Genomic DNA, 26,383 nt, shown 5'->3' on the forward strand with positions numbered 1-26,383 from the left:
TCTTTCTCAAGGTTTCCTTTGTTTGGGTATTTGGGTCACCTTTTAGAGTTGCAAAATTGCATTGCTCAGGAAAATGAGCTAAAATAGCCCGTGGGCTTGTCTAAAATAACTGATGGGTAAGAATAACTTTGAATATGATCTTAATATGGTGTGTTTCAAACAGAGCCTGTTTCTGAGATGATGGCACAGCGGACAAGCGTCCCTTCCTTCCCGGAAGATTTGTTTGAAGAGCTGAACGCAGCTACACAGAGCTGCCGACTGTCCCGATGTCCCCCCATGGGTTTTCAATGTTCCCTGCCCAAACACAGACCAGTTTTGTGACAGCAATTTATACCTTCAGACTTGGTTAGTGCCTGGGGAAAGGGCAAAAGTTGCTATTTTCTAATGGGGAAATGTCCTAACTCTGTGTGTTCTATTGAGAGAATTGCCTAAACCGGTTTGATGATTAGCGAAGAGCAGCAGGACCGTGGCCGTGCCGTGCTGAGGCTGCCCGGGCTGTGCTCCCCTGGGCAGCAGAGGAATCGAACCCGCTAGTTGGGGTGGAAGTGGGTCCCGTTCCCTCCACCTGCCACAGGCAGCGGGATCGAACCCTCGCAAGATCCAGAGTTGCCTCTGGCAGAGCTGTAGCCTTTTGGTCCGGGATGCAGAGACAGCACGGCAGGACAGCTGATGGGGAGATGCTGGCAGCAGGAGTCTGCTTGGCAAACCTGTATGTGTGGCAGAGCTTATCGCCGAGAGGGGAGAGAGGAAGCTGATCATTTTGCACTGACAGGTTGTGTTTTTAGGTTTCTGGCTGATAGTGCTTATAAAGGTCATGAGTGGTTGCAGCTCAGATTGCTTGTCACCAAAACCACACCAGCGGCTTTGTGGGATAATGAAAAGCTGCTGTCAAATGCTCCAATATTTTGCCTTCTCCCATTCCCCTCTGCTCCAGCTACTGTCATAAAACAACTACTGATGGATGGATTTCTGCTGAAGGGATTCTGCCACCTGCAGAACTGACCTGCAGGCAGCAGCAGTACTTGCTCTCAAACCTTTGTCAGCATTTTCAGGGTCAGACCTCCCAGGCATCCAGGCCAGGTGGTGCCGCATCCAAACCAAAATCATCCTTACGGTCCTGCACGGCCTTTGCTTTGTGCGTGCGGGAAGTACTTGCTTTCAAGGCTGCTGCAGTTTGTAGGAAGCAGCTGGGGAAGTTAAAGACAAACTTAAAAAAAAAAAAGTCCTTTTTCTCTGATCTCAGTGGTCCCCTGCTGAGTCGCAGTGGGCTGGTTGAAGAGACCTGCCGGTGATCGTCCCCTGAGCCGGCGTCCTTCCAGCCACCCCCTGCCCACGCAGAGCTACCTGCACGAGCATACTCAGACTCAGCTCCTGCAGTTTCACTTCCAGCACATTTGCTTGACCCGAAATGAATGGTTTCTCAGCCCTTATCCCTGACACAGAGATTAACCCATTCAAGCCATCAAGCCGCTAGCCAAAAGCCACAGGGAAATAGTCACGCGCATTTGCTGTAAGCAGTTCCACCAGTCTCGTCGTGGGGCTGTTCATTAGCTGGTCTCCAGGGCAGGTTTGGCTCATGTCACGTACCCAATACCTGCGCACATGATGGAGAAGCTCTGCATAGAGCTGATACGGTGAAAGCTTTTGCCTTTTGAGACCTAACTGCAGAACTACCAGATGGGTTGTCTGCATCTTGATTTTTGATAGGAAAAAAGCCAACAAATGCCCTCTGAGACCTCTGGAGGTGGGGTTTTTAGTTGGGTAGATGTTTTTTTAGGAGATGTTTGGGTCTAGGTTTCAGGAAGATACAGGGATCTGCCTGGTTTTCAGATGAGTGCGACTGCCTTAGCTAGCACACTCTGATGTTTGGTACCATTATATCCCATGGAAGTGCTAATAGAATCCATAATGCTGGAAAGAAAATCAGGGTGTCTTATACAGAGCAGTAAGATGTGTATTGTATGACGGAAGAAAGAGGAGCATGCATACAAAATGACCCAGAAGATGTTAAGAATACCACCAAGCTTAGGTGCATTTTATTGCAACGAGAAAAGGGGCCAGGGAGATAAAAAACTTCCAAGAAAACCCTATTCTGTGGATTATTCTTCAGAAAAAGATCATGTTGAATAAACAAACATCTGCACAAGGACGCAGTAGTTGCGCATGGCGTAAGGAGAGCAGAAGCTGCAGCGCACTGGTGCCGGGGAGCACATCCCTTGGGGGCCCTCGGGTGTGAGAAGGAAAAATTAAGCCCTCCCCTTCAGCAAAGCGGTGAACCATGTGCCCTGTTGGAAAGAGAGTTTATGCGTTTGATTAAATTTCATCAAAGGTGGTGAAAGGGGGATGGAGAGGTGAGGAAGGTTCATGCCTGAAGGATCAGTGGGGGTTTCAGGGAGGTGGTTGGAGATGCACCAGCAGTTTGAGGGCAGAGGGGGCTGGATTAACTAAACTTCATAATGAAGATGATACCTGAAATTGAGGTTGCATCAGGTTGCCAAGGAAACACGGGCAGAAAGAGCAAGGAGTAAATCCTTAGCAGGAGCTGGCGAAAGGAAGCAGAGCATAAGGTACAGGAGATGGTTAGTGAGGCAAGAGTGTGGGACATGGCACCTCTGCTACACCACCGCTTGATGGCAGGGGACACGGTCAAACCGTCCCAGGTGGAGGGAAGGGAAGATGGAAGGCGGGCACTGGGCTGAGGATGCAGCGGCTTCTGCATGAGCACCTTGACATGGATCGCAGCACTCGAGCAAGCTGGGATGTAGTGGTGCTTTCCAGAGCCAGTCCCGCCGTGCCGGATGGGTGCTGAGTGAGAAGAGAGCCGGGATGTCTCACCCTGTGAACCAGTGATGCTTGTTCGCTGCCCCCCTCCTTCTCCTCTGAGGGTGGGAGGACAGGAGGCACTGGGCACTGTCACCCTCTGGTAGATCAACCACACTGGAGTCCTTTAGTGCCTGTATTTGCTCCCTGCGGTGCTGCCTTTACGCAGTAATTGGGTTTCCTTTTGATCTTTAGATAAGCAGATTGAATAGTCCAAATTTTCCTCTAAAAGGTGGGTTCTTTCCACCATCTCAGATATTCACAGGTTTGTTCTTCCATAATTATTATTTTTTAACATTTCTTAGCAACTACACTGCAGTTTGTTCACTGCTTAATCTATTAAGACCACGTATAGTGAGAGAGTTACGCCCATCCCCATGCTCAGCTCCCCGTCCCTGGCTGCACTTGCCCATTTGTGCCTGGTGGCAAGGGGCAGGTGCAGGGTGAGCCCTCGGCACCGCGCTCCAGGCCGAGCCCTGCTCTGCCACACGTCCTGCCCTTCTTCTTCTTAACAGGGCGCCCTCACGCTGGAGGCCATTTGGGTGCATTGTGTTTAAATGGACTCAATCGCTGGTCATTCGCTTGTAGCCTCTGTCAGTGTTGCTCCTCATTTTGTGTTACTGATGTCATCATCATGCCCAGACCCTTGATGAAAGAATCCTCCAGTCTCCTAGGGAAGAGGTCCCCACCGGGAGTCCCGTGCAAAGCCCTACCCCAGCTGCTGCAGTGGTCATACGTCCCTCAAGGGAGGAGCACCATGAAGCTCCTGGAGCATCAGCGGGGATAGCAGCTCCCCAGCAGTGTGACACAGGCTCCCAGCATGGCCAGAAACCCCTGTGAGGGGTGTGGACTGGTTTGGTTCAGACTCCACCAGGCAAATCACAGAACAGTAGGGGTTGGAAGGGACATCTGAGATCATCTAGTCCAACAACGCACCCGCACACCCACCCACCCCCACCCCCCCCAGCTAGAGCAGGATCACCTAGAGCAGGTTGCACAGGATCGCATCCAGGCGGGTTTTGAGTATCTCCAGAGAAGGAGACTCCACAACCTCTCTGGGCAGCCTGTCCCAGTGCTCGGTCACCCTCAGAGTGAAGAAGTTTTTCCTCGTATTCAGATGGAACTTCCTGTGTTCCAGTTTGTGCCCATTGCCCCTTGTCCTGTCGCTGGGCACCGCTGAAAAGAGTCTGGCCCCTTCCTCTTGACACCCACCCTTTAGATATTTATAAACATTGTATGAGATCCCCTTTCATTCTTCTCTTCTCCAGGCTAAACAGACCCAGCTCTCTCAGCCTTTCCTCATACGAAGGAGGAAGCACGAAGCACGGGTGCGGAACAGGCAGCCATAGCGCACCTGACCTGCCTTTGTTTTAAACCTCCAAATTTGTAGGGGAGGTTGCATTACAGTGCTCAGGGCTGATGCTGCCCCACCGGACCCGTCTTACACGTGTCTCTGGTCCCCTTGGGCAGTGCTGTGGCGTTTGCAGCCTTCCTGCCCCACAGCTTTTCCTAGTTCTCAAGGCCATTTCCACAGCTGAGGCTGGTCAGACCCCGTGTCCCCGGGCAGCAGTCACCCAATGCCCCCCCACAGGTTGTTTGTCCGTCCGTCTGAAGCCTTTGCTCAGCATCACTGTAGTTGCGGAAGGGGAGGTTGTTGGCAGCCACGTAACGTGTTGCCCTGCAAACACCAGGTGACTTCTCCATCCCCAAAGCGGCAGTCGTGGCCTGCAGCGAGTGGCCCGGGCCCTGCTGGGAAGTGGTGCTTTGGAGTTACAGCCTTGCTGTTAAACTTGTTTTAATCTTTTCACAGCATGATGGATCCAACCCTCTCTGACTGTTCCCGACGAGCTCCTTTGTTTCACCAGGACGTCTGATAGAACAGCGTGCCCCGTTACTGGACTGTCCTGAGATGTGACTGCAGTCAGAGCTGATCTCTGATGCTGCGTGCCTTCTCCCATGCTCTCCCCGGTGTTTGGGGTACCCGTAACCCCCGGGGTGGCCAGGGAAGAGGAGGAGGCAGCTGCACCACGTTGCATTGGAGCCAAGTTGGGGCTGGTGCTGGTGTTCCTGCCGCTCTCCTCTCATGGGCTGCTAAAAATTATGAGAAAAATCAAGAGCAAGCAAAGTTTTTGTAAGCGGGGTGGTGGCTGACTGCCACCCCCAGCCTGGTACCAGCCGACATTATCTCTATATGTCAAGTTTGATTGTGGTGGGTGGGATTCACAGGGAGACACTGAGGGCATTGGGACACCCCCACCCCCCCAGGTCTCTGGTGGGAGAGCGATCAGAGCCCATTGCTAGCGCAGCCCTGAGGCGCTGCCACGGACGAGGCACTGCGGCTGTGGCACCCAGGGACGAGCTGGCATTGGGGTGAAAGGCTACTGCTCTTCCTTGCTGCAGGGAAACGTGGGTGAGCAGAGGCAGGAGAGGTGCTCTGAGGAGGTGGGGGCAGAGCAGGGCAGCAGCACCCCGCCTCATTCCTCGCGCGCCTACATCCCCTTCCTCCAGCCCCAGGCTCCTGCCTTACTCACAGCACAGGGAGGAAACCACTGTCTCTGTCTGCAGCAGCCGCTGTGAGCCGGTGCAGCTTCTCTGGGGTCACCCGCCTGCTGTGGTTTATCCCCCCAGCCCAGGGCTGTGATGGCAGTGGCTGGCGGTGGCCCGGAGCATCCTGCTCCCACTGGCCCTGCACCAAGTGAGGCTTGGACTGGGCAAGCTCAGAGATCCCTGATGGTTTCAGCTGGTCTGGGGTGCTCCAAAAATTCATCCGTTTGCAGGGAGTGCAGCTTCTCTCAGAGCAAATCTCCTTACAGACCTCCTGTTTCCTGAGAATTACTCCAGCCCAGGGAGCAGAGTAAATCTTCTGCAATATGACATGCTGGCTTGGCCTATGAACGGCCACAGTTCTCATTCCTTTGGCCCAGCCAGCGCCTGTGTGCTGAGCGTGGCACAGCAGCGGTAAATCACAGCCCTCTCTCTGCAAGTGTGCGCACACACAGTTGATTTGGAAACGTTTTATCCCAGTTCTATGAAATAATATAGCGTTCCTCTTGCAGCCTCCTGCCTTCTCTTCATTAACTCTCCATCCCTCTTTGTTTTGGCCCAAGATTCCCCACTGCCTCATGTGGAGCCGGTGTATGAGCAGCCTCTGCAGCCATCTGTGTGCTGCGTGTGAGCCTGCTGCAAGCTGGTCTCCGTTGGGTTTCACATCCAGAGAGCTGCAGCACCGTCGAGTTGTAGGGTGTGAATTTCCAGCAGTGTGGCTAGGAGAGAGGAAGCATTTAGTATTCTGGTCACAGAGGTATGAGACCTTGTTGGAGTTCAGTATCACCAGCCCTGGAGAAGGGAGCTCTGATTGGGCTAACTGGGACTGTCACCTCTAACTCACCGGAGGCTGTCAGCGAGGAGCAGCTGAAGCAGCGTTGCAGGAAGGTCATTCGCTTTTGTGGGGACACATGAGGGGTTGGATGCAGAGAGCTCCATATTTTTTCCAGGAAACCTCATCCTTCCTGAATCCGCTCTCTGCTAAAAACCATTAAAAGCCTATTCACAAACAGTTTCCACCTGAGAAATAATCGCTTGTATGAAGATTTAAGCTCCTCATTTCTCACAATGATAATCCTTCGCAAAAATGAAATAAGGATTTCTGCAAAGTCTGTGGAGGCTCTTGGCATGATTACATCCAGCAACAAACTGCCCCATTAACAAAACAAAACTTCTGTTGATGCTTGCCCAGAAACTGTGCCCAAATCTTTACCTTGTAGGTTACTGTAGAGGTGCTTTTATAGGAGAAAAGGGTTACCAGCTGCACATTAAAACTGCTTCTGACTGAAGCTTAGGGTAACATTTTTCAATGACAGACTCTTTCTGTCCATCTATATTTAGAAGCATTCGAGTGCCAGTGCTAAACCAATGCTCCCAGTTTTTGGTTAAAACCAGGAACCCTTCTGTCCTTTTCCCCAGCAAAACTCAACTTATCTCTCATTCTTACCAAACACAGTTAAAAACATATACATTTCTGTGGCCTCCCCACGCTTCCGGGAAGATCAACATGGATGAACAAGGAGGGTCTCTGCCTGTGCCATTGCCTCAGAAAAAGCTTGTGGTCCCTGGGTGTGAGCATTACTGCAGGCTACAAATGCCAGAGGCTTAAATAGCATCAGCCGCTGAAGTATCAGCTGAAGAAAGCACAATTTGAGATTACCCCTGAGAGAGAGAGGAGATTCCTATTAAACCAAAAAAACTCAGCTCTTCCTGAAAGTCACCAAAAAAAAAAAAAAAAAATCAAAAGAAAGCACCAGAGCAGAAGGGGAGACTGGCACTGAGGTAAGGAGGAAGCACGATTCTTTTATCACAATAATAATAATAATAATAATGCAAATACTTTAAAATCCTTCTCTAGTGGCTAAAAAGAGCACACCACCTTATTTATCATCATTGCCAGCACTCATACAACGACAAAGATAGTTTTCTTTCTTCTGATTGCTTTGCAATTACAGGTAAAAATTGTAAGGTAATTGGATTTTATACACCCTCATCCAAAGGCTTTGGAACATGATTATCTATGGTGATTGACATATCCCAAGTGGTGAATTATTGCATTAGACATGTATGCAGCTCTTACGTAGAGCCAGTCAGAAAATGTGTGCCTGGCATGGAGGTGCCTAGCTTCAGTCCTTACTGGGAAATGGCGCAACCTGGGCTGAGACCTGGCTGGGACCAGACAGATTTGGAGAGTTTCTGTATTAGTGGCTGCAGTGAAAATAAGCTATAACCACTGAAAGGCTCTACGTTATGAGAGATATGAGAGGCAACTTAATAAAGAGGTATTCCTTCATACCACCCCCCCCCCAGATGTCCATATGATGCAACGAGTTCTCTTTTCCCAGTTCTGAGCTGCACTTCTTGTCCAGTAGGGTCACAGGAACAAACTGGGAATCTGTCCCACTCAGAGGGTGGCTCTGGGGATCAGGAGTACCTGCCTGAACTGGAGCAGCTTGCTTCTCTGTAAAACAAAACACTCAGGTAGTAGATGAGGGAAAGGCTGTGGATGTTGTCTACCTGGACTTCAGTAAAGCCTGTGACACCATTTCCCACAGCATTCTCCTGGAGAAACTGGCTGCTCACAGCTTGGACAGGTGTATTCTTCACTGGGTAAAAAACTGGCTGGATGGCCAGGCCCAAAGAGTTGTCCTAATTCAGGCCAGCACGCGCTGCTGCTGGTGTGGCACAATCTGAATGGACTTCATCATGCTGAATGAACAACTCTGCCTTACAAACCACCGGTAATGGCTGAGCTTCCAGCAAATCATAGCTGCTATTCAAATAAATTATAGCTCCTGTGAAGAAGATGAACATTGCAGTTTCAGATAAAAAAACATGACTAGGGAGCTTGCTTTGACAATAAATTGAGGCAACCTAAAAAAAGAAAATCTGCTTATGTCAAGCCTTAGGAAGTGGGCAGTGAATTGGCTAAATGATAGTTACACATTTCACAAGTCCGGCTGTGCGAACCACTTCCAACATATGCAATTCGTGTATATAAAAGACAATGCTATTTTCTTCCAAGTACAGAAAAATCCACTGACATTTCTGAGGTGCTATTTTTATGTAGACCTTCTTTCAAAAATGGCTCTTAGCTTCAGAAATAATAGCCAGCAGAAAACACAGCCACTAGTTTGATGATGAGAATGGCGACAAAGAATGACAACGAGTCTCATCAGGGCTGGGCGATTCACAGCCCTTCATCTGCAAAACCTTTTATTACAAAATGTAGAAATAAAAGAAACTGACCTGGTGGGAATAAGGGCAGTGACTCTTTTAACAGCTGTCTCCAGGGGAGAAAGCACAACATATTAACCCTATAAAAGCAAATTTCCTGTACTGTTTAAGGAACAGTCTCCAGCAGAGCATTTGCACAAGGCCAGTATGTAATGAACAGAATCCTTGCATGCAGACACACAAACAAGATATATAGATATGTATATATAAGTAAAGGTATACAGATATTTAAGTAGAAGATGTCAGTAACAGGGTGAGTCTCCCTGCCAGCTTTACTAGGAACATTTTTAGAAGGAAAGAATATAACCTAGAAACAGTATTATCAGAAACTTCTGTTTGTTGTGATTTGTAGCTTCACACAAATATTGAAATGAAGAGGAAAGCATTTCAGATTTTTTTTTTCAGATCTGCAAGCAAAATACAGAAACACATAAAAAGATTTGTCAGTATTAACAGCCAGAGAATGAATCAATAGATCTGCTGTGGAAGGAAGACTAAGTTTTGGGTGGGTTTTTTTTGGTAAAAATTAATAAATTCTTTTAATATTGCATATTATTCTCTGTGTGCAGATGTGCGTTTTCTCGTTTCCCATTTTTATATTTAGTACAAACATATGGCAAAGACTTGTTTCCCTTTTAAAATGGATAAGAATCAGCCAATAGTTCTGAAGTAAGAGCCACACCAAATATGCTTTGAAGTGAAACAGAATCTTTCCACTACCTTCAAAAGAAGCAAAGTCAATCCCAAACTACAGAATCCCATGGATATATGGTGGGAAAGCCAATCTAATTCCTAAAGTTTATTTACTAAGCTATAGTAAAATCCTATGTTAACAGTTGGAGATCTATAGAAATCCATAGTTAGAGCTAGCAGTAGGTAGCTAGAGATCCAGAGTTAATAATGATTTAAAGCAAACAAACAGCAATAAATTACGTTGTCTAACCAGGCTAGAAAAATCAAAATATGCCAATTAAGAGAAACACAGAGAACAGGACAAAGCTCCTCTATTGCTTACGTGCCAGTCTAGCCAGTCACTGCTTCTCTCTCTCCTTCATTATATCGATGTAGTTCAGCACCTCTAGAGTCCTTCTGCCAGCCAAACTCAGATACTCGCCTTCGGAAGAACATGCCACTATTCTCGCTGCGCTGCTGGTGCCTGCAGGCTGCAGTGCCTCATGTGCTGGCATTTTGTGCCCTCCAGCGGTGCCCGTGGCGCTGGGTGGGGGGAGCTCCCCCGGGCTGCGGGCAGAGGGCAGGGAGCCCCGGCAGCTGCACAGTGGTGTGGGGTCACACTGGGTGGCAACATCCACTTTCTCTACTTCTGTAACAGAGCTCTCAGTCTGCGACCAACCATCGCAGCTGGTACTGCGAGCAACGCATTCTTTCTTAAGGGTTTGGTGTAACAAGCTGCCCTCAGATGGGGCAGCGTGGTCTTTATTTTCCTCCTCTGTGGCACATAAAATAGAGTCTTTCTCCTGAAGATGATTTGCTGCTTCTCTAGTCAAAATACTGCTGGGCTGGAGAGGTACAAGTCTGGTGTGAGAGCTCCTGGGGGGCTCTGTACGCCCTGAGGCTGAGACTGGGTTGGCACCATCTATCTTCAGGGACTGTTCCTTCAGATATTCCTTCTTTTTGGCTGTGTCTTCCTCTTCAGACTGTTTGAACAGAATTGTGTGAATGCAATTGTTAAAATCATTCAATAACTAAGTACTGAGTTAATGACTAACTAATAACTAAGTTAATGAAATAAAGAGAAAGGCCAGAATTGACTGGTTTTAGTTGTTTGGGTTGTCTGGGTTTTTTCATTCTTTCTCCAGGGTTGTATTTCTGGCCACTGTTGAAGAGAAGGTGGGTAAGGCAGACCTTCAGTCTCACACAGAATTTCTAAATTCTTATATCGTGGGGTTATTGTGTTCAAGAATGGCTGAAAACACACAGTGTGTCCAAACCTCCTCCCTTACAGGCATGTAATGTAAGGCACCTGTACGTCAAGGAAGAGAGCAGAGGCTTGTTTAGCATCTTCCCACAGTCATGTTGTAATTCCACAGGGCCTGGTGTTATCAAGAGACCAGTCTGTTAAACTACTTAGGAAAATTTACAGCTAATCATTTCTTGTTTTCCTCACACATGAAGTTGCCTTGTACTAAACCAAACCATAAATACAATTCCAGCTACATCCACCCGTAGATGCACTCAGGCATACCTATGTCATTCAAACGAAGCTGTGCAAACCCAGAGAGGGGCAGTACTCACCGTGTCGGGACTAGAACTGAAACAGCTCTCTGTCTGCCTTGGGGAGTAGCTGGGAGACTGGCTGCTGAGGGATGACTCCACATCTGAAAAACGAGATGAAAAGGAAAGAGAGGTTACTCACCAAAAACCTCCAACTGTAAAGTACAACATGTAGAATTAAACATTACTACTTCTGATGCAGTTTTAAGATATTGTTTAATGAATAAAGTGTTAGCAAGGTCAATCTAGGTCTTGGCAATAGCCAATTCTTCTCCTCTCAGGACAACTCAACACAAAGCACGACATGGGTGCTCCAAAGCTTCTGCTATGCTATTAATCAGCAGTCTGCACCAGCAGCAGAACTGTGCTACCCAAAAGCAAGGTCAGGTTGGACGGGGCTCTGAGCAACCTGCTCTAGTTAAAGATGTCCCTGCTCATTGAAGGGGGGTTGGACTAGATGGCCTGTAAAGGTCCCTTCCAACCCAAATTATTCCATGATTCTATGAAAAGAAGGAAGGATTCTGCAGTGAGAGAGCAGCAGCGAGAAATGCAGCAAACTCCCTGCACACATCAGCTGCCATACAACTACATGGGCTTATGGCGATGTTTTTTTCTTGGAGGCCCTTGGGAGATCCTCAGCTCTGAAATGCAGCCAGCAGAGTTGACCCCTACAGCTACTGATGCAGCAAAAAGGATGTGGGATCTCTCTGCTGATGCCCCTCTCTCTGCCCACATGCGGATCGACAGCATATAGTCTAGTGGAAGAGAACAGAGACTAGTAAAGACTAGACCAATAAAATGGCACATGTCATACATCTAATGAAGATACTAATTAATACAGAAAACATGTCCAAGATTTTTTCCAACAGAGGTGTACAGGAATAGAAAGAAAGAAAATGACTGCATTTGCTTGACACTTTTAATATATGGTAATGTTGGTAAACTTGAGTTGTGTTCAGAATAATACGCTTGACCTCTCTTGTGGATTTTTTTTTAATGATTTTTTTTAGTAGTTTCTCCTAATTTCAAAGCTGGATTTTCAGTTTAGGGGACAACTCTGGAGGAAATGGGACAATGAAAAATATGTGTGTAATACTCACCAGAGAGAAGTTAACCTGAATTTGTCTCTTCAAGGAAAAGCAAATACAGATAATTCTTAATTACCTCATAATGTTAGTCGTCTTTATACAGTGCTGCATGAATCAAAAATACAAGCCCTCATCAAATGTAACATCCTAAAAAGATCAAAACACTTCTCCCTGGCTTTAAAAGTAACTGTTTCAGTTTTACATGTAGACAAAAATCTGTTTTTTGACTTAAGAAGGTATAAATGGTACTAACCCTTCTCCATCTCGTGAAGATCTGAACTCAGGCCAAACTTATACTCTTTCTCTTGTGCTGTTGTGAACTTTTAAAAATAAGTAAGTGTTAGTAGGGAGGGTTCAGCTGGATCAGCACCTCAGGTTAAGTGAGGAACATTCAGTTTCTGTATTACATAAAGGAGTCACTGCACGGTACCATGAATTATTTTAAGAGGTACAAAACCCCTGAGAAATACTCTATGTACCTGGGTGACTTCTATGGGCAAAATATCTACAAGATTCTTTATATGCATAGTAGCATAAAGCTCCTTTATAATACTGAAGTGTCCTGCATATAGTGTCTGGGCAGAATCCGATCCTAAGGGGCAGAATCCGATCCTAAGTGCCTGCAGAATCCGATCCTAAGGGTTAATGGGTAACTTACTTACACAATGTATTTCAGGAATCAGCTTAGATGTGAATCAAACCATGTGAATCATGGACCTGAAAGGACTGTCTATCTGAATCACTGAAGTGGAAGCTGTTCCTTTGGATTTCCTATGTAAACCACGGAGAAAAGAAGCTCCCACAGAGGTTAATTCAGAGAAGCTAAATTCAGTTTCTAACTGTTGTGGGCATTCCTTCTCCACTTCAAATGAATGGGGCAAACAATAGATTTGAAAAAAAAATATGTCTCTTTGAAAAGTTACCTCTTCAAATCCAAAGAGCTGTTTCTGTTTCCAGACTGATTCTTTCACAGACTTGTCATCACTGAAGGATACAAACACAGAGTTCTCTGGTAAGTGATTTCCCTGCCCTGTACTTTTATTTTCTTTCTGAATTAAAGTAACTACTGGTGACTTTTTTGTCTTTGATTTTTATTTTGTCTTCAGTAAACATGAAATGCTTTACACTATTGAGATCACTGAACTTATTTCTGGACCTGAGATTTAACACCGAGAATCTGTTTTTTCACAAACTTCACTTCTGTTGAAATGCAAAATATAATATGAGACATGACAAAAGATAGTGCTGCTTTGTAAAACAGAAGGTGTTATGCATCAGAGCCTTTGATAAAACCATCTTTTGTAAAACATGAGGCACTCACATATGCTAACGTTAGCCCAAGGAAGACACTAACTTCCTCTGTAGTCAGTAGAAGGAGACAGGGCCTTTTAGAGGGCAAGTCAGAGAAACAGCTTAACTTCGGGGACCCAAAATTGTCGCATGAAGCAGCTTTTCTCTGTACCCATTATGGTGCAAAGGGCTTACATGCACAAAAGTTTATTCACTACTGTTTTCACTGGGAAGACCTGGGTCCTCGGTAATACTGTTTAGAATTTTGCCTTCATGTCCTCTTAGCAGGATTTCTCCAATTCAGCAAGGTCTCTGCAGTCATTACTACTTAATAGACTGATAATTTCTATGGCACTCACCATTTTTTTCTTGAATAGTTCTGCACATTCTCCTTTAAGTTAACCCGCTGATCATGGTGATAAACAAATGTCTCTAAAATAAAAAAGTAAATCTTGATTTTAAAATGCAATAGCATAAATGCGATTTGAAAATAAATTCTTCCATCAATTTTTAAAAATAATTTTAATAATTGGATTTAAAATTAAATTACTGCATTCTGAAGATTCATTACATGTTTTTTGGTCAGAGCTGACACACTCCTGGTTATAAAAACATATGTCCTTAAAATGAGAATAAAACCCAGAATATATGTCCTTAAAATATTGACATTTACCAATTTTATCAAGGTTTGCAGGTTTTTCAGAGGGTATGAAGTAGTGTTGTCTCTCATGACAGTCCTGCACGTGGGTTTTATGAAGTCCACTGGTTTTCTTGTAGCTTGCACTTGAGGCATTGTTACTTTGAAGTAAAACCTGTTCCGGAGCTGTGAAAATGCCTTCAAGATGTCTGTCTACAGAACTTGTTTTTGCATTGATTGCAGGATAAGCTTCTCTAGTATTGTAACGATAATTTCTGTTGGTCATTTGATTTCTATCATCAGGATCAATGAAAAAAATGGCAGTACTGCTTTGGTTAACAAAAGGATTAAAATGTTTTGTGGAAGGATTATTATGGATTGGTTGGCTCTCATCTTCAAACAGCGCCAGAAAGGAACAATCACTCCCATCCTGGGGAGCTCTCAATTCTGCAGCTTCTTTCACTGCATCAAACAATGGTTCTTTTAATCCTTCACTGTTTTCTGACTCGTTACTGGTCATTATGACTGGATTTTTCCTGGCAGAATTCATATAGTCTAGACTGGGGGTGAGGTGGGGAGGGTAGAAAAGAAAAGAAGTTTGCTCAGTACATAAATAATCAAAATACTAACTGCTAATACAACAAATTATGATAACGTGATGATAAAAATCTCAAAGACTTTACTGCTCATCACACTTGCTTTTGTCCCAAATGTACCTTATTTCAGCTGAAAAAGAGTGCTGTTTTTTATTCCCACTTTATTGTAAGGTTGATTTAAAAGGGATTTAGAGACATTTCATGATGACGTGGAGCACATCCTCCTGACTAGGGAACTGTGATTTATAAAATCAGCCACAGTATGTCACTGCTGCTCCACCAGCTGACCAAAGAAGACCACTTGGGGAAAAAAAAAAAAAAAAAAAGGAAGACAGCTTCTTCTGTTCATAAAAATAGTTTGTTCTTTAAGACCACAGCGCTCTCCTGTACTGAAAGCCCATAATAAGCTCTGTGTACTGCTTAATTACTGAATTACAGAATTTTTCTATTCCACTGTCAGGAGGCCAATCAGACATTTTGTTTTGCCCATACTTCCCTACCCTACTTCTGATAGTAGTGGTTTTGAAGATGCTGTCATGCTAGCATCATTAGCATGAAAGCTATCATGCTTTCACTTACTTGGCTCTTAATCTAACATTTTTGCTGCTTCTTTCTAGGCTCGATCTGCTGACTGACCTTTCAAAATCTGAGTAAAAACTTGAGAGGCTTCTGAAGCACAGAAAATTGGTAAAGGCAGCCATTCAAAAATGCCCTTGCTTTAAAAAAATTTGAGCAATGCTATCAATGGAACTTGAAAACTGAAATGTAGTAGAGAAAACTCTTACTGGAGAAAAATTCTGTAATGTTTTGGAACGGGATAAAGATGCTAGAGAAATTAAATGAGAGAGTAGTATCCTCTACTTATGGACACACTTCTCCAAAGAGTTTTAAAAGGCTAAACACACTAGAGTTTGTTTCTGGAGCAACTTGGATAGATCTGCGTGAGGAAGGTAAAAACATTTTGTGAAGCAATTGAGAGGCTCCTTCTTCACTCCAGCTGAACATTTTGTAATGCTAAGTAAAAGTTAATAGGAGATGCGGAAATAGCTAAGCACTATTCAGAGTGAAAGGCATCTGCTATTTTTATAAGACATCTAAAAATTTTAGTTAATATTTAACGAACTTGAGGTGCCACAACTCTTGGATATATGCACATTGATTACATCATCAGTATGTTACAATTACATTAAACGATTGTATAAGTTTATATTCTACTTTTCACACAGAGTGAAAGAAAGTCCCTTCCCAGGAGAAATGCCAGCTCTTGAGGTATAAGAATTTATGGATATAATGGATGAAAACAAAAGAAGGACAATACAAAGAAATGGATTTGAAGAACAGTTGGAAAGGAGATGTCTTGCAGGTCTTGAGGGAACTGGTGGATGAAGTGGCCAGGCCACTCGCCATCATATTTGAGAGCTCCTGGCAGTCCAGCGACGTTCCCACCAACTGGAAAAGGAGAAACATAACCCCATTTTTAAGAAGGGTAAAAAGGAAGACCAAGGGAACTACAGACCCGTCAGTCTCACCTCCGTGCCTGGCAAGATTATGGAGCAGACCCTCCTGGAGACTATGCTCAGGCACATGGAAGATAAGGAGCTGATTGGTGACAGCCAACACGGCTTCATGAGGGGCAAATCGTGCCTGACAAACTTGGTGGCCTTCTATGATGGGGTTACAGCATCCGTGGATAAGGGAAGGGCAACTGACGTCATCTACCTGGATTTGTGCAAGGCATTTGACACTGTCCCGCATGACATCCTTGTCGCTAAATTGGAGAGACATGGATTCGATGGATGAACCAGTCGGTGGATAAGGAATTGGCTGGGTGGTCGCACTGAAAGGCGGTCAATGGCTCAATGTCCAAGTGGAGAACAGTGATGAGTGGTGTTCCTCAGGGGTCGGTACTGGGACCTGCAGTGTTCACCACCTTTGTCAGCGACATGGACAGTGGGATCGAGTGCACCCTCAGCAAGTTTGCTGACGACACCAAGCTGTGTGGTGTGGTTGACACACTGGAGGGAAGGGATGCCATCCAGAGGGACCTTGACAGGCTGGAGAGGTGGGTCCGTGTGAACCGTATGAAGTTCAACAAGGCCAAGGGCAACGTCCTGCACGTGGGTCGGCACAATCCCAAGCACAGCTACAGGCTGGGCGGGGAATGGATTGAAAGCAGCCCTGAGGAGAAGGACTTGGGGGTATTGATTGATGAGAAGCTCAACATGAGCCAGCAGTGTGCACTTGCAGCCCAGAAAGCCAACTGTGTCCTGGGCTGCATCAAAAGAAGTGTGACCAGCAGGTCGAGGGAGGGGATCCTGCCCCTCTACTCCACTCTAGTGAGACTCCACCTGGAGTACTGCATCCAGCGCTGGGGGCCCCAGTCCAGGAGAGACATGGAGCTGTTGGAGAGAGTCCAGAGGAGGGCCACGAAGCTGATTGGAGGGCTGGAGCACCTCTCCTATGAGGACAGGCTGAGAGAGTTGGGGTTGCTCAGCCTGGAGAAGAGAAGGCTCCGGGGAGATCTAGCTGCAGCCTTTCAGTACCTGAAGGGGCCTCCAGGAAAGATGGTGAGGGACTGTTTATGAGGGAGTGTGGTGATAGGACAAGGGGTAATGGATTTAAGCTGAAGGAGGGGAGATTTAGACTAGATTTTAGAAAGAAATTCTTCATTATGAGTGTGATGAGGCACTGGAACAGGTTGCCCAGAGAGGTTGTGGAGGCCCCCTCCCTGGAAGTGTTTAAGGCCAGGCTGGATGGGGCTTTGGGCAACGTGGTCTAGTTGAGGGTGTTCCTGCCCACAGCAGGGGGTTTGGAACTAGATGATCTTTGAGGTCCCTTCCAACCCAAACCATTCTATGCTTCTATGATTCTATGTCAGTGAGCCATTAATGGGCAGAGAACTAAGGGAGATGCCATAAGCAGGCAAGTGCAGGCCTGAGGGCCTGTGGAGAGATGAAAGGGGAGATGTAGGCAAGATAAGGCTAGGTAGAGCTTTAATGTAAAGATATTCATTGGGAATTCACCAAGATATACAGCAAGGTGAATGTTATCCTCATTTCAAGTTTTGCTGGAGAAAGCCAGAAGAGAAAGTTAAGGTGGCTAAGACTGGAAGTTGATGTGTTCATGTAGTTATCATGTGGTCAGTGAGCTTATCAGTCACTTGACTTGCAGGCAAACAGGCCATATGTACTTGAGGAACCACAAAATAATGTATGGCCTTTTTATGGCTCTATCCAGCCCAAACTAGAGACTGATAGGAACTTCCAACCAGATGGCAGACTTACAGAATGAAAAGAGTAAAGGAAGATTAGCCCTTTAAGACCCCTAGATCCAAGGCAAGAGCCCCTGGAAAGAAACTGTAATAAAATGTTCAGTATAAATGAGTCTGGCCCTAAGCCCTCTATGATTAAAAAGATTTTTAATCAGCACATACAAAAAGAAATATATTCTAGATTTCTATCCATTCTTTTTTTTTAAAATGTGTATATTCTCATAAAAGTACTATTGAACCAATTCTTAAAAAAAAAAAAAGCTATGGTAGGATCCCATATGAAAGAGAAGGAAAAAAATGCTTTGTTCCTGGAATCGTAAGTGTAAACAATGTAGGTGAAGTTGCTCAATTGCTACAGCATCAAGGTCATCAGAAAAGCACTTGCAACAGTGACCAGAACTAACGAGAGCTGGGGCAGCTACCGTCCCTGTGGCCTCTTAGTAAATCTGTGCTTCTCACTCAGGGTGAATTCTGTAACACCATCATGTTTGTGATGTGGCGAAAAATAGATCGTAGTTCCAAGCGCCTACCTAAAATTCACATTTTGCTGCCTTTCAGCAAATTTAAATAGCTCAGTATTTTCAGTCTTTCCATTTAATTTGAATTTCCATTTGAAAAGCACCAAAACCCAATGAAAATCAAGTAATAATAAGTTTCAGATTATCTTAGTATTTTTCTTACTTAAACATGACTGTTATTTCTCTCTTTAATGTAAAAGCACTGCCTACCTATGCGATGGATTAAACAGTTCCTGAGGCACTGTATCAGACCTCCTGAAAATACACTCAGTTGGAGGTTTTGTAATCCAAGTGTCTTGATCAGAACTATTTCCTGGCTGAGAAAACAGTAGAAGCTGTCAAACTCTGGACATAATAGTTACAGTGTTTTAAACTTTAAAGTTGGGTTTGCAAACAACATACATGTTTTCCCACTATTTTTACTTCTTTTTATCTTTACAGTAGAAGCCAAAATGTCCTTACACCCCATCTAAGTTCTGCGTAACTCATACTTTTCCATATTTGTCTATAACTGTTAATATGCAAAATGTCCTTTTAGCATCTCATCCTCCTATAGTATGAACAAGCTTGATTGATAGACTGTTACAAGCTGAAGTTCCACTGAAGATCGCATAAGCATAGAAAGCTGTTGTCTGGAAGGGATGTCAAGAGGTATCTAGTCCAACCTGCTCAAAGCACGACCAGCTTCAAGGTTAGGCCAGATTGCTCAGGACTGTTCAGGACTGAGATTCCACAACCTGTTTGGATGGCCTCTTCTGGTGCTTAGCTACTTTTGTGACAATATATTTTTTCTTAAACAAACAATTTCCATTGTTTAAATTTGTGACCTTTACTTCTTGCCATTTTACTGTGTACTTCTGGCTCTGTCCTGTCTGTAAGTCTGTTTAGACTGTGGAAGACAGCAGTTAGTCCACTCTGCGCTCCCATAGCCTTCTCTTTCTCAGGCTATGAAAACCCTCTTTGCTCAGTCTCTGCACATTCATCATGTGCTCCAATCCCCTAACAATTTCTGTGGTCCTCCACTGCTGTTGCTACAGTTTGTTAATCTCTCTCTTGTACTGGGGGTCCCAAAACTGGACACAGTACTTCAGATGTGTTCTCACATATGCTGCTCAGAGGGAAATAATCATTTGCCTTTGACTGCTGGGTATGCTCTTTCTAATACAGCCCTCTATGTAGTTGGCCTTCACTGCTACAAGGGTGCACTGGTGACTCATGTACAATTTGCTGTCCACCAGCACCCTCAGGTCCTTCGCTGCAAAATTGTTGCCTACCCAGTCAGTCTCCACCTGCACTGATGCAGGGGGTTACTTCTCCCGAGGTGAGTGCTTTGTATTTATCTGTGTTAAACTCTATGAAGTTTCTAGTGGCCTTCTGCTTGTCAAGATCCCTCTGAATAGCAGCCCTGCCACTGTAATGATCACTCTACCAATTTGGGTCATGCATGAACCTGCTGAGGTGCTGAGGGTGCATTCTGTCCCATTGTCCAACTCTCTAATGAAGATATACTGGACTTGGTATTAATCTCTGGGGATCCCTGCCATTACTGACCTGTTGCCAATTAGACTTTAGCCCACAAACAACTATTTTTGTATGATGGCAACAGCCAGTTTTTCACCCATCTTATTGTCCACTCATCTGGCTCATACCTCCCCACTTTGGCTACTAGGATACCAAGAGAAACCTTGTCAAAAGCCTTCCTAGAGTCAAGGTAAACGGTATGTGCTGCTCTCCCTTATTCACAGAGCTAGTAATTTCATCACAGAAGGCAATCAGGTTCCTCAGGAACAGCATGGCCTTGGCATGATGGTTATTCCCAGTTACCTTCTTGTTCTTCATGTACCTTGGAATTGCCTCCAGGAGGTTTAGTTCCATAATCCTTTCAGGGACAGAGGTGAGATGATATTTCCCCAGACCATGCTTAAGTTTTTGTAGATAGGCGTAACATTTGTGTATTTCTTGTCACTGAGAAGCTTTCCTGATCACCACACTTTCTCAAAAATAACAGCTATCTGCCCTGCAGTGGTGTCATCGAACTCCCTCAATATACTTGGGTGCACCCTGGCCAGTGCCATGCATTTCTTTATGTCCAGGTTACTAAGGATTCCCTAACTTGTTCCTTCACTATTATTTTGTACCAGTCTCCCCCATACTCTCTACTGAGCTTGAAGATGTACCAGAGAGCAGACCTTGTCAGAAAAGCCTGAAGCAAAGTAGGTCTGAAGTGCCTCAGACTTTTCCATGTCCTTTGTCACTGGGTCATCAACTCTATTTAGCAGTAGACAGCATTTTCATAGAATGGTTTGGGTTTGAAGGGACCTCAAAGATCATCTAGTTCCAAGCCCCTGTCATGGGCAGGGACACCCTCCACTAGACCAGGTTGACCACAGCCTCATCCAACCTGGCCTTCAACACTTCCAGGGAGAGGGCATCCACAACTTCTCTGGGCAACCTGTTCCAGTGCCTCACCACCCTCACAGGGAAGAATTTTTTTCCTAGTATCCAATCTAAACCTACCCTCCTTCAGCTCAAGGCCATTACCCCTTGTCCTGTCACTCCATGCCCTTATGAACAGTCCCTCTCCAGCTTTCCTGGAGGCCCCTTCAGGTACTGGAAGGCTGCTATACGGTCTTCCCAGAACCCTCTCTTCTGCAGGCTGAACAACCCCAACTCTCTCAGCCTGTCCTCACAGGAGAGGTGCTCCAGCCCTCCGATCAGCTTCGTGGCCCTCCTCTAGACTCTCTCCAACAGCTGCATGTCCTTCTTGTACTGGGGACCCCAGTGCTGGATGCAGTACTCCAGGTGGGGTCTCACCAGAGCGGAGTAGAGGGGCAGGATCACCTCCCTCGACCTGCTGGTCACATTTCTTCTGATGCAGTGCAGGATATGGTTGGCTTTCTGGGCTGCAAGCGCACATGCTGCCAGCTCATGTTGAGCTTCTCATCTACCAACACCTCCAAATCCTTCTCAGGGCTGCTCTCAATCCATTCTCCGCCCTGCCTGTAGTTGTGCTTGGGAACCACATTGTTTCCTTGGTTTCCTTTTGCTGATGACATACCTATATAAGTCCTCCTTGCTTCTCTTCTCACCTGTTGTGAGTTTCAGCAGTGGCCATCCTTGGAGGCCACCCCTCCAAGTTCAGGGGATGCTTCTGCATCCTTCCTGGGTGGTCTATTCCTCCTTGCACACTTCCTTTTTGCATTTGAGCTTAGTCAAGAGTTTCCTGATTCAGCCAAACTGGCCTCCAGGACCTACTCATTGTCTTGCACATTGAGGTGGACTGTCCTTGTGTTTTGAAAACATCTTTCTTGGGCTCCTTTGTCCTTCTGGTCAGCTTCTTGTGGGTTTCTGCCTACCCATTCCCTGAACAACCCAACATCTCCCCTTCTGAAGCCCTGACATAATTCTTCCTCACTTACCTCAAGACTTTAAAATACCATTGCCAATGCATGCAGAATTAGTTTTATTATTTTCAATAAATAATAAAAGAAATAATATTTTTATCTAAAAATAAAGCATACTATGAGAGCCCCCTTATATTTGCTATTACTTTTCTAAGGATGATTCTTTTTGTCTTTTTGTTAACTTTGGGGTTCTTAAAACAGTAACATGCATCAGAACAAATAACTTTAAATAATTTCTTAAATTTAACTTGAGTTAAACAGCAAGCTTTTCTCAATCCTTTTAGGAGCATTGACAATACTGTAAGAGCTAAGTTACTCACTGAGAAACTGTATGATTACAAATTAGGTCACAGTGATCACCTGTGATCATACAATACCCAGTTGTACTGATTGTACATTTAAGAAAGTTGTATTTATAACTGTAATACATTTCAGCTTTCTTTAACCAACTTTACAAGCCAGAAACAAAAGAAAGCCAGTGGTATGTGATGAACTCTCTCCAGATATCAGTGATCCTGAGAGCTCAGTGAACTAAAGCTCAAGTTAAGCATATCTCACAACAATAAAAGAAATATATTTGTATATATGGAATATTCATTGTCACCAGCCTACAAGAAATGTTGATCATTCATAACTATCTTCACTGTTACACAAATTCTACACCCCAAATAAATGAAAGTTAGTTTAAAATAATTCTGCAGAAATGACAAAATATTAATCAAACCTGGTTTTGCAACTTCTCTTCATAGATATGTTCCCAGGTGTTGCCCATTAGGTTTGTGTTGAAATTTTCTTCTGAAAATTGTGTACAATTAGAGGACCAAGAAACAGAAGAGGACAATGGACAGGCAATAAAAGCTCTTGCTATGTTGTCTTCATGTTCCATACTAGAGTCAGCATACGCTAATTCTGTTGCTTGTGATAACTAGACAAAACATAGAAAAGATATATTTTATTTATCTAAAAACTGTTTTGATGTAAGCATGAAGTTCAAAGTAATCAAACCTTTCTATATCTTTTACATCTCTGCACATATACCACATGTAAGAGAAAATTTTTGTGTATTCTGACATGATTTTTTCATGAAAAACCTAAGGTAATAAGTACTTATTTCAGGGAAACACATAAGTACCTACTTAAGTTAAAGCATGCACACAAATGTTATCCTGAGAACAGATGGGTATAAATTCATTTTTAGCTTTAGACATGTAGGTAAATGATCTGCTGACTTGGGTTTTAAGTAGTAAAATGAAAAATATTTTACTCCATTGAGGAGAGAACTCCAGCACATCTTGAGCTCAACAACGCTATCTCAAGCAGATCAGAACACAAGGAGAAATTTGAAGGCAAAACTCATGAAATGTCACTGTATCCACAGCCACATGGAAGTAATGCCTGTAATCCGGTTTATCCAGTAAAAGCAGCATGAAATACTAATGGAGTGCAAAAGCCTTGTACATTAATTGCACAAAATCTTTGTACCACAAAACTCTATTTTTCCAGAAAGCTGAAAATTAATTTTATAGCTCCTCTTTCTGCTTAATAAAATGGATATATCTTAATTACTTAACTTGGCTATACTTCAACTTATGAAGTTTTTAAAACTTTTCTTCGCAACAGACAGGCCTTAGACTTTATTTTTTTGATCCATATATTAAATTAGCTTTCTGTGTGTGCACACTGCATTATCATGTGTTTTGATGAACTGATGTAAATCTATCCATACAAATGGAAGTTGAGGAGAAACTTAGCTATAATTTTGATCCATTATTTCTGGCCATGCTAAATCTGAAATATGTTCTCTCCATCTTCAAGAAACAGATGAAAAAGAGACATAAAGGAAGGCTGACTTAATGTGATAACCCAAAAAGCAGTGGCAGCTCATGGTGATCTTGTCTAAAACACATTAGACAGCTAAACTTGTCACCCATACTAAGTAATTCTTCCTGACTCAAAAGAAAGGAACTTCTAACACTAGAAAAAATATTCATCTTTCTCACTCTAGCAAAACATGCTTTTGCAATATGAATGGGCCAAGAACATACAGAACAATACTGTGTGAACGTCTTTTGCAAGCATCTTTTCCTCAGAGTCCTGTCTGATATGAATAGCAGGAGTCAGTGGAGCTATAGTATCAAGCAAATATGAGTAACCTAAACTAAGTGTCTTCTAACAGATTTACTAACTTGATTGGGGGTTTTTGGTTGGTTGATTTTTTACACAACAGTGGAATGGGTCATAAAAAAGCACCTAAATTCCATCTAGAGAATGTTTTTCACTGTAACCTCAATAAGTGTATGAACTTCCCAATTGTATCCACTAAGTTTTGTACTCAAGTTCCTCTTAAAGACTCACTTCTGTCTCTGTTTCTCACATTCCATCATTTCACATTTCTGCATACTGTTTTTAGTTTACCTGCCGTTGGCCTCAGTCTATTTCCCACAATCTCTGTCCTTTGTGACTAGCTTAGAGCACAGACATTCTTAAGTATTTTGGAAAATGTCTAAACCAGGTTAAGCCTTTCAAGAAATATGTAAGAAATAGCAGGAACAAATACAAAATATGACTGGCAAATAATATATCAGCATAGCCTTAAAGAAGAATACTTCATATGTTTCAGTATCCATGAGATTTGGTCATTCTTTGAAAATTCACTTAAAAATACAGTCATTGCTGCTCATTTTTAGCTTTACATCAGTGAGAACAGTAAACTTACATTATGTTGGTATTTTACTTTCTCTGAGAGATGCTGCCTTCTGCTGTCCAATACTTGCTTTTGTAACCTTGTAAAATGAATAAAAACAGCCTATGAAATACAAGATCTATGTGATTAAAAACATTCTGAGTATGAATTTCAAAATAATTTAAGAGTATTTTTCAACACATCTTAAAAAGGCCTGATTCTTAAGCAGTTATGAGCAGCCAGTGTGTGAGTCAGTCACTTTAGTGTGTCTGAAGCTGGATGGGAAAACAGTGTATGTGGAAAATGCTGTTTGAATAGCCTGCTCTGTGAGATAAACTCAGTGTATGTACATGACATGAGTAAAGAAACATTATTTTTTAAAAAAATCTCTCAGCTTCACATACAGGTTTGTTTTTTTTTACTTAGTATACATTTATTTACTCTCTTATAGTAAGAGTATCACTGGAATGTGAAATTTCTTTGTCTTAGAATGGTATATTTATGTTTACTTAATACTCCAAATATAAGACCATTATGAAATACCTTTTCCAGAACTTCATTATAGCTTAACTACTGCCTATTTTATACAAGTACCTGTTCTGGATGTCATCTAAGTTTGACATATGTTGTATACGTAATGGTGACACGGGAAGCTCTATGTTGTGCCTCCTAACTGGTATTCTGACGTCTTCAGTGATATCAATGTGGACTGGCTTCCTCATCGTCTCTGCAATGAAAGTATTTGGGAATTCAGCGCTGGGCTTGGAGAAAGTTTTGAGCTTCCTGAATTTTCATTAGAATACAAAAGCTGTTGTTTTAAGTTTCTTAATCCATTTAAAGCCTTTTTTTAAAAAAAATTTCTTTGTTATTGGCAATGCAGGAACTCTATTCTAAATGGCATTATATTACAAAATTATTTATGGTCAGTTGTTGTGTGTAGACAGGCTCTGTTGCCCTCCTCAGTCATCTTCTAATCTTCCTGAGCACAGGACAACAAATTACCCACAATCTGGTTTATGAATATGTCACAGAGGATAAGAGTTAGGACTCAAGTTGTAGAGATGTTTTTTAGGAACTTAAAATCCATCATTAAGAAATATACTCTGGGCAGAACTGTCAGACTATTCCAAATGCCCCCGAAAAGTTATGAAGTGGAATACAAATGGACCCATTCAATGGCAAAAGGAAAAAGAAATGGATGAATGGTAAAATTAATGAATGGAATGAGGAGGGTGCATAAGTGTACAAGGCTTTCAAGGTGAAGTAGGCAGTAGACAATGTTATTTGATTCCTCTTATGTCCTGACTTTTTATTCAATCATAATTTTTGTATTTACTCACAATTTTTTATTTTAAAAATAGAACAACAGTTATTTGAGCATTAAGTTATAAGTAGAAGAGCGAGAATTAAAATAATAGCAGTAATAGTTAAGGATAACTGATTCTGTCAAATGCAAAGTCAGAATACTGTTACACTAAACTCACCAGTGGTGTCTGTCTTGGTTGAAATCTGGTTAACAACATATAGATTGAGGAGATCTAAGCTGACTGCTGAACTTTTAGGAGATGATACTCCCAGAAGCTTCATCTTTGATTTAAGTTTCTTCTTTTCAAAGAATTCCTAATTTTTTTAAAAGAGAGAATAGATTTTTGATAGAAACTTCAACAGCACATTAGCAACATATAAAATTCTTTTGAAATTAGCATACAAGACTTAGTAAACAATTACTACTAATAAAAGCACATGATTAAATCCCTCTGAATTCTCACACTTTGTCTACTGTTATTTAGTTTACTTTTACCTTGAAAAAGTCTGCAAGTATAATTTGGTCATATTCAAAATAAGTTATTGTTCTCTTGATGCCAAAACCTTAGTCCTTAAACACTGATGCCTCAAACTTTGTGTATGATCATTAAAAATATTTATTTAAAATAAAAGACATATCAAAATGCTACAAGGAAAAAGTCTTTAAAAAATTTAAACTTGGGCTTTTTAGGCAGCTTAAAAGCTAGTAGGCAAATAAATCAGCAAGATTACATACACACGACCATCTGTAATGACAC

The 26,383-nt window shown here is 43.3% G+C and overlaps 1 protein-coding gene across 1 annotated transcript; it reads right to left on the reverse strand.

Annotated features, from left to right (window-relative positions):
• Positions 1-9,386: 9,386 nt before the first annotated feature.
• On the reverse strand, positions 9,387-25,907 carry REDIC1 (regulator of DNA class I crossover intermediates 1). The gene is made up of 11 exons (XM_075742838.1): positions 25,805-25,907; positions 24,915-25,047; positions 24,354-24,420; positions 22,362-22,562; positions 18,444-18,550; positions 13,885-14,408; positions 13,571-13,643; positions 12,845-12,905; positions 12,175-12,241; positions 10,855-10,937; positions 9,387-10,256 (listed from the first exon to the last, which is right to left on the reverse strand). The coding sequence occupies exons 1-11, from the start codon at positions 25,905-25,907 to the stop codon at positions 9,633-9,635; spliced, it is 2,043 nt and encodes a 680-aa protein (XP_075598953.1). The 3' UTR covers positions 9,387-9,632.
• Positions 25,908-26,383: the final 476 nt, after the last annotated feature.

This window comes from Balearica regulorum, chromosome 1 (genome assembly GCF_011004875.1).
Source record: "Balearica regulorum gibbericeps isolate bBalReg1 chromosome 1, bBalReg1.pri, whole genome shotgun sequence".
NCBI lineage: Eukaryota > Metazoa > Chordata > Aves > Gruiformes > Gruidae > Balearica > Balearica regulorum.